General features: G+C 31.1%; 1 protein-coding gene across 8 annotated transcripts in view; it reads right to left on the bottom strand.

Moving 5' to 3' along the window:
• zormin overlaps positions 1–15,729 on the bottom strand; it is a 517,259-nt gene that overhangs the window by 127,624 nt on the left and 373,906 nt on the right. For 6 of the 8 annotated variants that reach the window (XM_075303991.1, XM_075303995.1, XM_075303990.1 and 3 more), the window contains 2 exons: positions 6,986–7,065; positions 60–240 (listed from right to left, as the gene is read on the bottom strand). The exons of the other annotated variants lie outside the window; for them this stretch is intronic. In XM_075303991.1, coding sequence (XP_075160106.1) covers positions 60–240; positions 6,986–7,065 — 261 coding nt within the window. The remainder of the gene's footprint in view (positions 1–59; positions 241–6,985; positions 7,066–15,729) is intronic. 8 annotated transcript variants of the gene reach the window in all.

The raw sequence follows: 15,729 nt of genomic DNA, 5'->3' as shown, positions 1-15,729 counted from the left end.
ACGGATATATGTCAGTGATTAATTGGCTATTGTATTCTTAATCGGTTTGGAATTTTTACCTGGATATGCATGTGGTATGGTGAGACGACATACACCATTACGGTATTCCACATAGTAGCGGTTACTGCTATCCAAATTGTAACCATTTCTAGACCATGTTACAGATGGAGTTGGATGAGATTGAACAATGCACTCGAAACGTGCAGTTTGTCCAACGGCCACAGCATGATCTTTCAAGGGCTAATGGGGGAGAGGGATGAAAATAAATATGAGATTTTAAAATAATTGTGATACTTGCAAAAAAAAGCAGTACATAACAAAGCAAAATCAACATATTGGAGCTACACAGAAAAATGCCCAACTGAAGCTAATTTTACCTACGATTTATTACCAAATAATTATGTTTACACGCAGAGATGCAATATGATTAGCCCAACAATGTTTCAGGAGCATAATGTTACTTTTTCACGGGAAACATGTAGCCGACAATTAAATGACCACCGTAATGGCCAATGGTTGTTCCCTGCACCGTGGGCAGGGAAATATTCCTGCTGCAGGCCCTGGACATTCCTACAGGACTAATGACGTGCCAATCAAGAATGCCTTAAAAATTAGGGTAGGTTAGATTACATCCGATATTTCAGACTCACTTAGACTATTCAGTCCATTGTGATACCACAGTGGTGAACTTCTCTCCTATCACTGAGTGCTGCCCGATTCTATGTTAAGCTCAATGACAATGGACCTACTTTTTATAGCCGAGTTCGAACGGCATTCCACATTGCAGTGAAACCACTTAGAGAAGCTTTGAAATACTCAGAAAGGCGGGCATGCTAGTAATTGCACCACAGGGGCTCCCAAGTGGCACGATGTTACTAGCTTCATTTCTATAGCACAATGACCAGCAATATGTCCGGATCTCAATCCGTTGGACATTTTGGCCTGGAATAATTTGATTAATAAAATTGGCACAAATAAATACCAAAGTGTTAATCAACTCAATACGGCGCTTCGCCAGCAATGAGCTAAAATATTGAAGAACTCCTTTTGTGCAGTTTGTGATGGCTTTGTCGGCCGTATGGAAGCTATATTTTGTTCCAAAGCTAATCAATACGAATAAATCTAAAATGATTCTAACATTTGATGTTATAGAGCAAAAAAAAAAAAATTAACAAAATTTTCTATAGAAAAAAAAACTTGACAAAATTTAATTTAGAAATAATATTTTGACAAAATTTTCTAGAGAAATTAAGTTTTGACAAACTTTTTTATAGAAATAAAGCTAATCAATTCGAATAAATCTAAAATGATTCTAACATTTGATGTTATAGAGCAAAAAAAAATTGACGAAATTTTCTATAGAAAAAAAACTTGACAAAATTTAATTTAGAAATAATATCTTGACAAAATTTTCTAGAGAAATTAAATTTTGCCAAACTTTTTTATAGAAATAAAATTTTGAAAAAAAATTACTATAGAAATAAAATTTTGAGAAAATTTTCTATAGAAATAAAATTTTATTATATTACATGTTAGCCTGATACCGAAACAGGCAAATAAAATAAAATTTTGACAACATTTCCATAGAAATAAAATTTTGGCAAAATTTTCTATAGAAAAAAAATTTTCTGTAGAAAAGAAATTTTGAGAAAATTGTCTATAGAAATGATATTTAAAAAATTTTTACAGAAATAAAATTTTCAGAAAATTTTCTATAAAAATACAATTTTCAGAAAATGTGCTATAGAAATAAAATTTTGCGAAAATTTGCTATAAAAATACAATTTTCAGAAAATGTGCTATAAATTTTCTATAGAAATAAAATTTTGAGAAAATTTTCTATAGAAATAAAATTTTGACAACATTTCCATAGACATAAAATTTTGGCAAAATTTTCTATAGAAAAAAAATTTCTGTCGAAAAGAAATTTTGAGAAAATTGTCTATAGAAAATGATATTTAAAAAATTTTTACAGAAATAAAATTTTGAGAAAATTTTCTATAAAAATACAGTTTTCAGAAAATGTGCTATAGAAATAAAATTTTGCGAAAATTTGCTATAAAAATACAATTTTCAGAAAATGTGCTATCGAAATAAAATTTTGAGAAAATTTGCTATAGAAATAAAATTTTGACAAAATTGCCTGAGAAATAAAATTTTGACAAAATGTTCTATAGAAAAAATTTAGCAAAATTTTCTATAGAAATAGATTTTGACAAAATTTTCTATGGAAATAAAAATTTTAAACAAAATTTTCTATAGAAATAAAATTTTGAGAAAATTTATCTATAAAAATAAAATGTTGAGAAAATTTAGAAATAAAATTTTGAGAAAATTTTCTATCAAAATACAATTTTCAAAAATTTGCTATAGAAATAAAATTTTGAGAAAATTTGCTATAGAAATAAAATTTTTACAAAATTGCCTCAGAAATAAAATTTGAAATTTTGAATTTTCTATGGAAATAAACACTTTAGACAAAATTTTCAATAGAAATAAAATTTTGAAAAATTTTTACAGAAATAAAATTTTGAGAAAATTTTAACAGCAATAAAATTTTGAGAAAATTTTCTATAGAAATAAAATTTTGAGAACATTTTCTATAAAAATACAATTTTGAGAAAATTTGCTATAGAAATAAAATTTTGAGAAAATTAGCTATAGATATAAAATTTAGACAAAATTGCCTTAGAAATAAAATGTTACAAAATGTTCTATAGAAAAAAATTTAACAAAATTTTCTATAGAAATAGATTTTGACAAAATTTTTATATCGAAATAAAATTTTGAGAAAATTTTCTATAGAAATAAAATTTTCAGAAAAAAAAATTAACAAAATTGCCTCAGAAATAAAATTTTGACAAAATGTTCTATAGAAAAAAAAAATAACAAAATTTTCTGTAGAAATAGGTTTTGACAAAATTTTCTATGGAAATAAAAACTTTAGACAAAATTTTCAATAGAAATAAAATGATGAAAAATTTTTACAGAAATAAAATTTTGAGAAAATTTTCTATAAAATAAAATTTTGAGAAAATTTGCTATAGAAATAAAATATTGGGAAAATTTTCTATAAAAATACAATTTTGAGAAAATTTTCTATAGAAATAAAATTTTGAGAAATTTAGCTATAGAAATAAAATTTTGACAAAATTGCCTTAGAAAAAAATTTAACAAAATTTTCTGTAGAAATATATTTTGACAAAATTTTCTATGGAAATAAACATTTTAGACAAAATTTTCTATAGAAATAAAATTTTGAAAAATTTCTGCAGAAATAAAATTTTGAGAAAATTTTCTATGAAATAAAATTTTGTGAAAATTTGCTATAGAAATAAAATTTTGAGAAAATTTGCTATAGACATAAAATTTTGACAAAATTGCCTTAGAAATAAAATGTTGACAAAATGTTCTATAGAAAAAAATTTAACAAAATGTTCTATAGAAATAGATTTTGACAAAATTTTCTATGGAAATAAAAATTTTGGACAAAATTTTCTATAGAAATAAAGTTTTGAGAAAATTTTATATAGAAATAAAATTTTGAAAAATGTATATAGATTTAAGATTTTGAGAAAATTTGCTATAGAAATAAAATTGTGAGAAAATTTTCTATAGAAATAAAAATTTAAAAAATTTCTATAGAAATAAAATTTTGAGAACATTTTCGATAGAAATAAAAATTTGGAAAAATTTTCTATAGCAATAAAATTTTCTATAAAAAATACAATTTTGAGAAAATTTGCTATAGAAATAAAGTTTGGACAAAATTTGCTATAGAAATAAAATTTTGACAAAATTGCCTTAGAAATAAAATTTTGACAAAATGTTCTATAGAAAAGAATTTAAAAACATTTTCTATAGAAATAGATTTTGACAAAATTTTCTATGGAACTAAAAATTTTAGACAAAATTTTCTATAGAAATAAAATTTTGAAAAAATTGTATGGAAATAAATTTTGAGAAAATTTTCTATAGAAATAAAAGTTTGAAAAATTTATATAGAAATAAAATTTTGAGAAAATTTTCTATAGAAATAAAATTTTGAGAACATTTTCTATAGAAATAAAAATTTAAAAATTTGAGAAAATTTGCTATAAAAATAAAATTTTGAGAAAAATTTAAGAAATTTTTTTATAGAAATAAAAATTTGGACAAAAGTTTTATAAAGAAAACAAATTTTGACAAAGTTTTCTATAGAAATAAAAATTTAAGGAAATTTTCTATACAAATAAAAGTTTGACAAATGGTGCTATAGAAAAAAAAAATTTAGAAAATTTACTGTAGAGATAAAATTTTGAGAAAGTTTGCTAAAGAAATATAATTTACAGAAAATTTTTCTGTAGAAATGAAATTTTGACAATATTTGCAATATAAATACAATTTTGACAAAGTTTTCTATAGAAATAAAATTGCGCCAAAATTGTTTATAGAAAAAATAATGACAAAATTATAATGAAAAATAAAATAAGGTTTTTATGTTTGGAAGTTTTTTGGTAAAATTTTCACTACAATTTGTTAGAATTTTTTTTGGCTCGAGTGGCAACCGTGATTACATATCGGTCGTATATGAAATATGGATATGGAGGAAATATAGACGAGATTTTTTTTTATAAAACTGACTTATCACAGAACTGGTACGAATGCTCCAGTTTAACTAGATTTTTGGAATGAGTCTAAGTAATGACCAACAGATCGGACTAGTTCTGTAGCGGTCTTGAGATGGATCTGTTTCCCAAAATCAGAATCGATTTGTACCAAAGTTGGCAATGTTTGCAGTCAGTCACTGCTTGTAACTCCGCTGGAGTAATTCCATTAGGTCCGGGGGATTTGAATGGTCCAAAGCTATTTATAGCCGAGATTAGTTCATACAATTTTTGGGGCATACCCCATGTATGAGGAAAATTGTATTGGGCTCAGGATAATTCGAAAAAGTAAGCTAAAGCAAAATAAGTTTTTTTTGCATTAAAAACAATTTCGTTTAGTATCAGTTAGGGTTATAAAAATTGTTATCAAAATAGTCGAATGGCATTTATCTATATGTGAATAGTTTCGTTACGGAATATTCTAATCTTTTTATACCCTCCACCATAGGATGGGGGTATATTAACTTTGTCATTCTGTTTGTAACACATCGTAATATTGCTCTAAGACCCCATAAAGTATATATATTCTGGGTCGTGGTGAAATTCTGAGTGGATCTAAGCATGTCCGTCCGTCCGTCTGTTGAAATAACGCTAACTTCTGAACGAAACCAGCTATCGCCTTAAAACTTGGCACAAGTAGTTGTTATTGATGTAGGTCGGATGGTATAGCAAATGGGCCATATCGGTCCAATTTTACGTATAGCCCCCATATGAAGGGACCCTCAGATTTGGCTTGTGGAGCCTCTAACAGAAGCACATTTTATCCGATCCGGCTGAAATTTTGTACATGGTGTTAGTATATGGTCTCTAAAAACTATGCAAAAATTGGTCCACATCGGTCCATAATTATATATAGTCACCATATAAACAGATCCCCAGATTTGGATTGCGGAGCCTCAAAGAGAAGCAAATTTCAACCAATCCGGCTGAAATTTGGTACATGGTGTTGGTATATGGTCTCTAACAACCATGCAAAAATTGGTCCACATCGGTCCATAATTATATATAGCCCCCATATAAACCGATCCCCAGATTTGGCTTGCGGAGCCTCAAAGACAAGCAAATTTCATCCGATCCGGCTGAAATTTGGTACATGGTGTTGGTATATGGTCTCTAACAACCATGCAAAAATTGGTCCACATCGGTCCATAATTATATATAGCCCCCAAATAAAACGTTGTCCAGATTTGACCTCCGGAGCCTCTTGGAGGAGCAAAATTCATCCGATCCGGTTCAAATGTGGAACGTGGTGTTAGTATATGGCCGCTAACAACCATACCAAAATTGGTCCATATCTGTCTATAGTTATATATAGCCGATCTCCAATTACACAAAAATTGGTCAATATCGGTTCATAATCATGATTGCCACTCGAGCCAAAAATAATCTACCAACATTTTATTTCCATAGAAAATTTTGCTACAATATTGTTTCTATAAAATTTTTTTGTTAAAATTTTATTTCTATAGAAAATTTTGTCAAAGTTTTAGTTCTATAGAAAATTTTGTCAAAATTTTATTTCTATAGAAAATTTTGTTAAATTTTTTTTCTGTAGAAAATTTTGTCAAAATTTTATTTCTATAGAAAATTTTGTCAAAATTTTAGTTCTATAGAAAATTTTGTTAAAATATTGTTTCTATAGAATTTTTTTGTTAAAATTTTATTTCTATAGAAAATTTTGTCAAAATTTTATTTCTATAGAAAATTTTGTCAAAATTTTATTTCTATAGAAAATTTTGTCAAAATTTTATTTCTATAGAAAATTTTGTCAAAATTTTATTTCTATAGAAAATTTTGTTAAAATTTTATTTCTATAGAAAATTTTGTTAATTTTTTTTTCTGTAGAAAATTTTGTCAAAATTTTATTTCTATAGAAAATTTTGTTAAAATTTTATTTCTATAGAAAATTTTGTTAAAATTTTATTTCTGTAGAAAATTTTGTTAAAATGTTATTTCTGTAGAAAACTTAAGTACCTAATTCGATTGTGGATGTCAGTGTTTAGAAGAAGTTTCTACGCAATCCATGGTTGAGGGTACATAAGCTTCGGCCTGGCCGAACTTACGGCCGTATATACTTGTTATATTTTATTTTGAAAAATTGAAAAATTTTGTGGAAAATATTTTAAAGTATTTCGCGAATCTACAATTGAAACCTGATTCAGAAAAAGCAATGTGGAGGTACTACGATGACTTTCAGCTTTTAAAAATTGCAATAGCCTTAAATTTGTTATTCTAACTCATCACAAACACTGTGGAATTACCAAATTTCATTCCGATATGTTGAGCTTTGCTATACAAAATATTTTTTTTGCCGTTTCATAGATCATTAGAATACTTACCGTAATGAAAATGGGAGCAATGGGTACATATTCATCGCGGCTAAAGTTGACAGCTACATCTCCTGGATGTCCATGTTGTCCTATAAAAATGGTAATTGAAGAACTCATATAATTGGATTTAATTTATTTTCATAGCATTTTCATTTGTTAATTTGCAACACTTACTGCATTATAGCAATTATTGTAGAACTATTTTATAAGTTCTAATATTGGCAAGCATATATTGACACATTTAATCAAATACGGGAATCACTTGAACACTAAATACGAACACTCATCATGCAAACAAACAAAATTAGGAACAACGAGAACACTTCAAACTCATTAATCATTGCAAACATCTTATTCTAGTATTAAAAAAAAAAAAAAAAACAAGAAAATCAAATTCATGCAGTTCAATATTTGTACTTAATTTTAGTATAACATTAATATCCCGTTTTGCTCTCTGATTGGTTTTGTTAGTTGTTTTGGTTGATGTAATAAATCCATGAGTTTAAGGATTAAATTAAGGTGGTACTGTGAAATAAGAATCAATTTTATGTATAACTTAATTCTAAAATATAAATATAGCAAAATATAAAGCATTTTCATTTCATATTAAAGCTTTTACAATTTAAATTAAAACTTTTTTCAAACTTAATGAAACCTTTTTCAAATTCCATGAAACTTTTTCAAATCAAATGAAAGTTTTTTTCTTTTTTTTAACTCAAATAAAACTGTGCAGATGTTGGATTACGAGGTCCGCTTCATTTGAATTGAAATAGGTTTCATTTGATTTCAAAAAGGTTTAATTTGGTTTGAAAAACTTTCATTAGATTTAAAAAAGGTTTGATCATTTGAATTGTAAAAGTATTCTTTTGATGAAAAAAAAACGCTTATAGCATTTGGTATTGATTTAAGACATACGTTAGGCATATTAAGTTAATGCACTGAATTCGCACAAAAATAAGGGCAAATTTCTTTTAAATAAAGAAATTTTAGTTAAAAGAAAGTTAATAATGTTTGTTTTAAATTTCTTCTTTTTCAAATATGGGTATTAATCTTTGCAATTTTCGTCCCTCGTGTCTTTGACGTAAGACTATAACAAATGACCTCCTTTATATAGTTGAGTTCATACGCCCTCGTGTCATATTACGGTGAAACCATTTAGAAAAACTTTGAAACACTCCGAAATATAGAAAGCATTACACCAAAAAAAAAAAATACTTTCCTCTGGAACAAAATTTAAGGCTAAGGAAATTTCCCTTTCTTATAAAGTGTTTTCTTTTATATCAAACAAACCAACATTTACGATTCAACGATAGTCTCTATTTCTTTTTATTTGCCTTTAAAGAAAATTATATAGCGTCAAAAGAAAACTTTGCTTGTCTAAAACTTCGTTCCTCGGAAAAGAAAATTCTTCTTTCAGTGTACTAAGAGGGTATAATCCACCAACGTTTGTGGGTTTGGTCGAAGCTGGGATTGAGCCCATGACCCTTTGTATGCAAATCGAACATACTAACCATTGCACCACGATGGCATCCTGTTCTTGTTGATATAGGTCGGATGGTATTGCAAATCGACCATATCAGACCCCTTATAGGTATAGGCCCAAATAAAAATCCACTTCCAGATTTCACTTATTGAGCCTTAAGAGGTCGTAACTTTTTTTTTTAATTCGATACGTAATATCAGTACCTGGCCATCTTGGTGAACCCTCTGATAAACCGAAACTGAGCTTTGAATTGGGGAGTCTCTTGGAGGAGCAAATTTCATCCTATCCAGTTAATATTTGATACGTGATATCCCTCTAATTACCATTCACAAATTTGTTCTTATTGGTCATTTATTATCGTCAGTATTACTGTCGAGAATTTCTAAAAAGTGGCACTTCCAATAAAGGATGGCCTACAAATTTAAAAAATGTGGCATATTTTTTATAAACAACAAGTAAGGAAAGTCTAAAGTCGGGCGGGGCCGACTATATTATACCAGCATCACTTTGTCCGTCAAATGTGTTGGGGGCTATATATAAAGGTTTGTCCCAAATACATACATTTATATATCACTCGATCTGGAAGAATTTGATAGACTTCTACAAAATCTATAGACTCAAAATTTAAGTCGGCTAATGCATTAGGGTGGAACACAATGTTAGTAAAAACAAGTAAGGAAAGTCTAAAGTCGGGCGGGGCCGATTATATTATACCCTGCACCACTTTGTGGATCTAAATTGTCGATACCATATCACATCCGTCAAATGTGTTGGGGGCTATATATAAAGGTTTGTCCCAAATACATACATTTAAATATTACTCGATCTGGACAGAATTTGATAGACTTATACAAAATCTATAGACTCAAACTTTAAGTCGGCTAATGCACTAGGGTGGAACACAATGTTAGTAAAAAAATATGGGAAACATTTAAATCTGAAGCAATTTTAAGGAAACTTCGTAAAAGTTTATTTTTGATTTATCGCTCGATATATATGTATTACAAGTTTAGGAAAATTAGAGTAATTTTTACAACTTTTCGACTACGCAGTGGCGATTTTACAAAGAAAATGTTGGTATTTTGACCATTTTTGTCGAAATCAGAAAAACATATATATGGGAGCTATATCTAAATCTTAACCGATTTCAACCAAATTTGGCACGCATAACTACAATGCTAATTCTACTCCCTGTGCAAAATTTCAACTAAATCGGAGCAAAAAATTAGCCTCTGTGGTCATATGAGTGTAAATCGGGCGAAAGCTATATATGGGAGCTATATCTAAATCTGAACCGATTTCAACCAAATTTGGCACGCATAGCTACAATGCTAATTCTACTCCCTGTGCAAAATTTCAACTAAATCGGAGTTAAAAATTGGCCTCTGTGGTCATATGATTGTAAATCGGGCGAAAGCTATATATGGGAGCTATATCTAAATCTGAACCGATTTCAACCAAATGTGACACGCATAGCTGTAATGCAAATTCTACTCCCTGTGCAAAATTTCAACTAAATCGGAGCAAAAAATTGGCCTCTGAGGGCAAATAAGTGTAAATCGGGCGAAAGCTATATATAGGAGCTATATCTAAATCTGAACCGATTTGGCTGATATTTTGCAAGTTTTTCGAGACTCATAAAATATTGGGATGTACGGAATTTGAGGAAGATCGGTTGATATACACGCCAATTATGACCAGATCGGTGAAAAATATATATGGCAGCTATATCTAAATCTGAACCGATTTTTTCCAAAATCAATAGGGATCGTCTTTGAGCCGAAACATGACCTTATACCAAATTTTAGGACAATCGGACTAAAACTGAGAGCTGTACTTTGCACACAAAAATACATCAACAGACAGACAGACGGACAGACAGACATACAGACAGACAGACGGACATCGCTAAATCGACTCAGAATTTAATTCTAAGACGATCGGTGTACTAAACGATGGGTCTCAGACTTTTCCTTCTTGGCGTTACATACAAATGCACAAACTTATTATACCCTGTACCACAGTAGTGGTGAAGGGTATACAAATATGGGAAACATTTAAATCTAAAGCTTCGAAACTTCGAAAAAGTTTATTTATGATTTATCGCTCGATATATATGTATTAGAAGTTTAGGAAAATTAGAGTCATTTTTACAACTTTTGGACTAAGCAGTGGCGATTTTACAAGGAAAATGTTGGTATTTTGGCAAAAATGGCCAAAAATCAGAAAAACATATATATGGGAGCTATATCTAAATCTGAACCGATTTCAACCAAATTTGGCACGCATAGTAACAATGCTAATTCTACTCCCTGTGAAAATTTTCAACTAAATTGGAGTTAAAAATTGGCCTCTGTGGTCATATGAGTGTAAATCGGGCGAAAGCTATATATGGGAGATATATCTAAATCTGAACCGATTTCAACCAAATTTGGCACGCATAACTACAATGCTAATTCTACTTCCTGTGCAAAATTTCAACTAAATCGGAGCAAAAAATTAGCCTCTGTGGTCATATGAGTGTAAATCGGGCGAAAGCTATATATGGGAGCTATATCTAAATCTGAACCGATTTCAACCAAATTTGGCACGCATAGCTACAATGCTAATTCTACTCCCTGTGCAAAATTTCAACCAAATTGGGGTACAACTCTGGCTTCTGGGACCGTATTAGTCCATATCGGGCGAAAGATATATATGGGAGCTATATCTAAATCTGAACCGATTTCAATAAAATTTGGCACACTTGACTATAGTACTAATTTTTCTACTAATTTTTGTACTAATTGTTCTTCTTGTGCGAAATATTAAGTAAATTAGGTTAAAACTCTGGCTTCTGGGGCCATATAAGTCCATATCGGGCGAAATATATATATGGGAGCTATATCTAAATCTGAACCGATTTGTTCCAAAATCAACAGGAATCTATTCTGAGCCAAAACATATACTTGTGCCAAATTTGAAGTCGATTGGACTAAAACTGCGACCTAGACTTTGATTACAAAAATGTGTTCACGGACAGACGGACAGACGGACATGGCTATATCGACTCAGGAGCCCACCCTGAGCATTTTTGCCAAAGACACCATGTGTCTATCTCGTCTCCTTCTGGGTGTTGCAAACATATGCACTAACTTATAATACCCTGTTCCACAGTGTGGAGCAGGGTATAAAAAAATATGGGAAACATTTAAATCTAAAGCAATTTAAATCTAAAGCAATTTTAAGGAAACTTCGCAAAAGTTTATTTATGATTTATCGCTCGATATATATGTATTAGGAAAATTAGCGTCATTTTTCCACTTTTCGACTAAGCAGTGGCGATTTTACAAGGAAAATTTTGGTAGTTTTTACCATTTTTGTCGAAATCAGAAAAACAGATATATGGGAGCTATATCTAAATCTGAACCGATTTCAACCAAATTTGGCACGCATAGCTACAATGCTAATTCTACTCTCTGTGCAAAATTTCAATCAAATCGGAGTGAAATATTAGCCACTGTGGTCATATGAGTGTAAATCGGGCGAAAGATATATATGGGAGCTATATCTACATCTGAACCGATATCTTCCAAAATCAATAGGGTTCTATTCCGACCCAAAGCAGGAACTTGTGCCAAATTTGAAGGCGATTGGACTTAAATTGCGACCTAGACTTTGATCACAAAAATGTGTTCACAGACAGACAGACGGACGGACGGACAGACGGACATGGTTATATCAACTCAGGGACCCACCCTGAGCATTATTGCCAAAGACACTATGTGTCTATCTCGTCTCCTTCTGGGTATTGCAAACATATGCACTAACTTTTAATACCCTGTTCCACAGTGTGGCGCAGGGTATAAAAATACGATTATAATGAAAGTTTTTTCTATGAAATTATGAAGTCGGGATTTTTTTAGATTATCCCCCATTTCATCTCTCCATACAATCAAGACTACAAAGAGCTATAGCTCGAATGTTAAAGACAATATTCTTAAGAGCAATGAAATCAATTAAACAGATTAAAGAAATCTGTTTGTGAGCTTTTCGTTTGATTTGCGAATTTCTAAGCCAGAAATTGGGGTTTGTATGTAAATAAACCCAATTTCTGGTTATTATAGATAAAAATTCGTTGCATATATTTTCAGGCGTTACATTGTCCGTTTAGTAACACCAAGTTTTGAGAAGGAAAGAAAGTTAAGTAAAAGGACGCATTAGTTCGATTTTATGTTAAGGCACCGATCACATCCGAAATTCAAAGCGATCCTAGATGACAATTTACGAAAACTTATGCCCTAAAAAGGGAAATAATTAAAAAGTGGCACCACAATTGTATCCCCCAGATTTGCCTTGCGGAGCCTCTAAGAGAAGCAAATGTCATCCGATCAGACTGAAATTTGGTACATGGCGTTAGTATATGGTCTCTAATAACTATGCAAAAATTGGTCCACATCGGTCCATAATTATATATAGGCCCCATATAAACCGATCCCCAGATTTGACCTCGGGAGCCTCTTGAAAGATCAAAATTCATCTGATTCAGATGAAATTTGGTACGTGATGTTAAATAGTATGTGGTATCCAACAACCATGCAGGAATTGGTTCATATCAGTCCATAATTATATATTGCCCCCATATAAACCGATCTCGAGATTTGGTTTTGGAGCCTCTTGGAGGAGCAAATTTCATCCGAGTCAGTTAAAATTTGGTACATTGTGCTAGTATATGGCCGTTAACAACCATGCCCAACTAGATCCATATCGGTCTATAGTTATATATTGCCCTCAGATAAATCGATCCCAGTCACACAAAAATTGGTCCATATCAAGTTCATAATTGTAGCCCCCATATAAGCGACCCCCATATTTCAATTCTGGCTCTCCACGTACTGCACAAAACTCCACATCGATTCGTAATTATTTGTAGACTTACCTATACATAACTTTTTTGTCTAACATATACCACGTATGGACTAACTCACAATTTAGAAAACGATGTTAAGAAGTTTTAAGATACCTTGTCATCGGTAAGTATTACCACAACGCAAGTAATTCGATTGTAGATGACAGTCTTTCGCAGAAGTTTCTACGCAATCCATGGTGGAGGGTACATAAGATTCGGCCTGGCCGAACTTACTTGTTTTTATCTTCAATCACGAAATTAACTGATCCGATTAATTTTTAAATGAAATTTCTTTAATCACAAACAAGTGAGGAAAGTCTAAAGTCGGGCGGGGCCGACTATATTATACCCTGCACCACTTTGTGGATCTAAATTTTCGATACCATATCACATCCGTCACATGTGTTGGGGGCTATATATAAAGGTTTGTCCCAAATACATACATTTAAATATCACTCGATCTGGGCAGAATTTGATAGACTTCTACAAATCTATAGACTCAAAATTTAAGTTGGCTAATGCACTAGGGTGGAACACAATTTTAGTGAAAATATGGGAAACATTTAAATCTGAAGCAATTTTAAGGAAACTTCGCAAAAGTTTATTTATGATTTATCGCTCGATATATATGTATTAGAAGTTTAGGAAAATTAGAGTCATTTTTACAACTTTTCGACTAAGCAATGGTTAAATCGCCACAAGGAAAAGGTTGGTATTTTGGCCATTTTTGTCGAAATCAGAAAAACATATATATGGGAGCTATATCTAAATCTGAACCGATTTAAACCAAATTTGGCACGCATGACTATATTACTAATTGTACTCCTAGTGCAAAATTTCAACCAAATTGGGCCAAAACTCTGGCTGCTGGGGCCATATAAGTCCATATCGGGCGAAAAATATATATGGAAGCTATATCTAAATCTGAACCTATTTCAATCAAATTTGGCACGCATAGCTATAATGCTAAATCTACTCCCTGTGCAAAATTTCAACCAAATTGGGCAAAAACTCTGGCTTTGAGGACTATATTAGACCATATCGGGCGAAAGATATATATAGGAGCTATATCTAACTCTGAACCGATTTCAATCAAATTTTGCACACTTGACTATACGACTAAGAGTTATGTTTGTACAAAATTTCAAGCAAATCGGTATAAAACTCTGGCTGCTGGGTCCATATTAGTGCATATCGGGCGAAAGATATATATGGGAGCTATATCTAAATCTGAACCGATTTCAATCAAATTTTGCACACTTGACAATACTACTAATTGTACTCCTAGTGCAAAATTTCAACCAAATTCGGCCAAAAATCTGGCTTCTAGGACCATATTAGTCCATATCGGGTGAAAGATATATATGGGAGCTATATCTAAATCTGAACCGATTTCAATCAAATTTTGCACACTTGACTATACGACTAAGAGTTATGTTTGTACAAAATTTCAAGCAAATCGGTATAAAACTCTGGCTGCTGCGTCCATATTAGTGCATATCGGGCGAAAGATATATATGGGAGCTATATCTAAATCTGAACCGATTTCTTCCAAAATCAATAGGGTTCTATTCGGACCCAAATTAGGAACATGTGCCAAATTTGAAGGCGATTGGATTTAAATTGCGACCTAGACTTTGATCACAAAAATGTGTTCACAGACAGACGGACGGACGGACAAACGGACATACGGACATGGTTATATCGACTCAGGGACCCACCATGAGCATTATTGCCAAAAACACCATGTGTCTATCTTGTCTCCTTCTGGGTGTTACAAACATATGCACTAACTTATAATACCCTGTTCCACAGTGTGGCGCAGGGTATAAAAATATGGGAAACATTTAAATCTGAAGCAATTTTAAGGAATCTTCGCAAAAGTTTATTTATGATTTATTGCTCGATATATATGTATTAGAAGATTAGGAAAATTGGGGTCATTTTTACAACTTTTCGACTAAGCAGTGGCGATTTTACAAGGAAAATGTTGGTATTTTGACCATTTTTGTCGAAATCAGAAAAACATATATATGGTAGCTATATCTAAATCTGAACCGATTTCAACCAAATTTGGCACGCATAGCTAAAATGCTAATTCTACTCCCTGTGCAAAATTTAAACTAAATCGGAGCAAAAAATTGGCCTCTGTGGGCAAATGAGTGTAAATCGGGCGAAAGCTATATATGGGAGCTATATCTAAATCTGAACCGATTTGGCTGATATTTTGCAAGTTTTTCGAGATTCATAAAATATTCGGAATTTGAGGAAGATCGGTTGATATACACGCCAATTATGACTAGATCGGTGAAAAATATATATGGCAGCAATATCTAAATCTGAACCGATTTTTTCCAAAATCAATAGGGATCGTCTTTGAGC

Source organism: Haematobia irritans, chromosome 4, assembly GCF_050003625.1.
Source record: "Haematobia irritans isolate KBUSLIRL chromosome 4, ASM5000362v1, whole genome shotgun sequence".
In the NCBI taxonomy this organism is placed as follows: domain Eukaryota; kingdom Metazoa; phylum Arthropoda; class Insecta; order Diptera; family Muscidae; genus Haematobia; species Haematobia irritans.
Note: the sequence above shows the minus strand (reverse complement) of the source record. Positions and strands in the feature narration are given on the sequence as shown.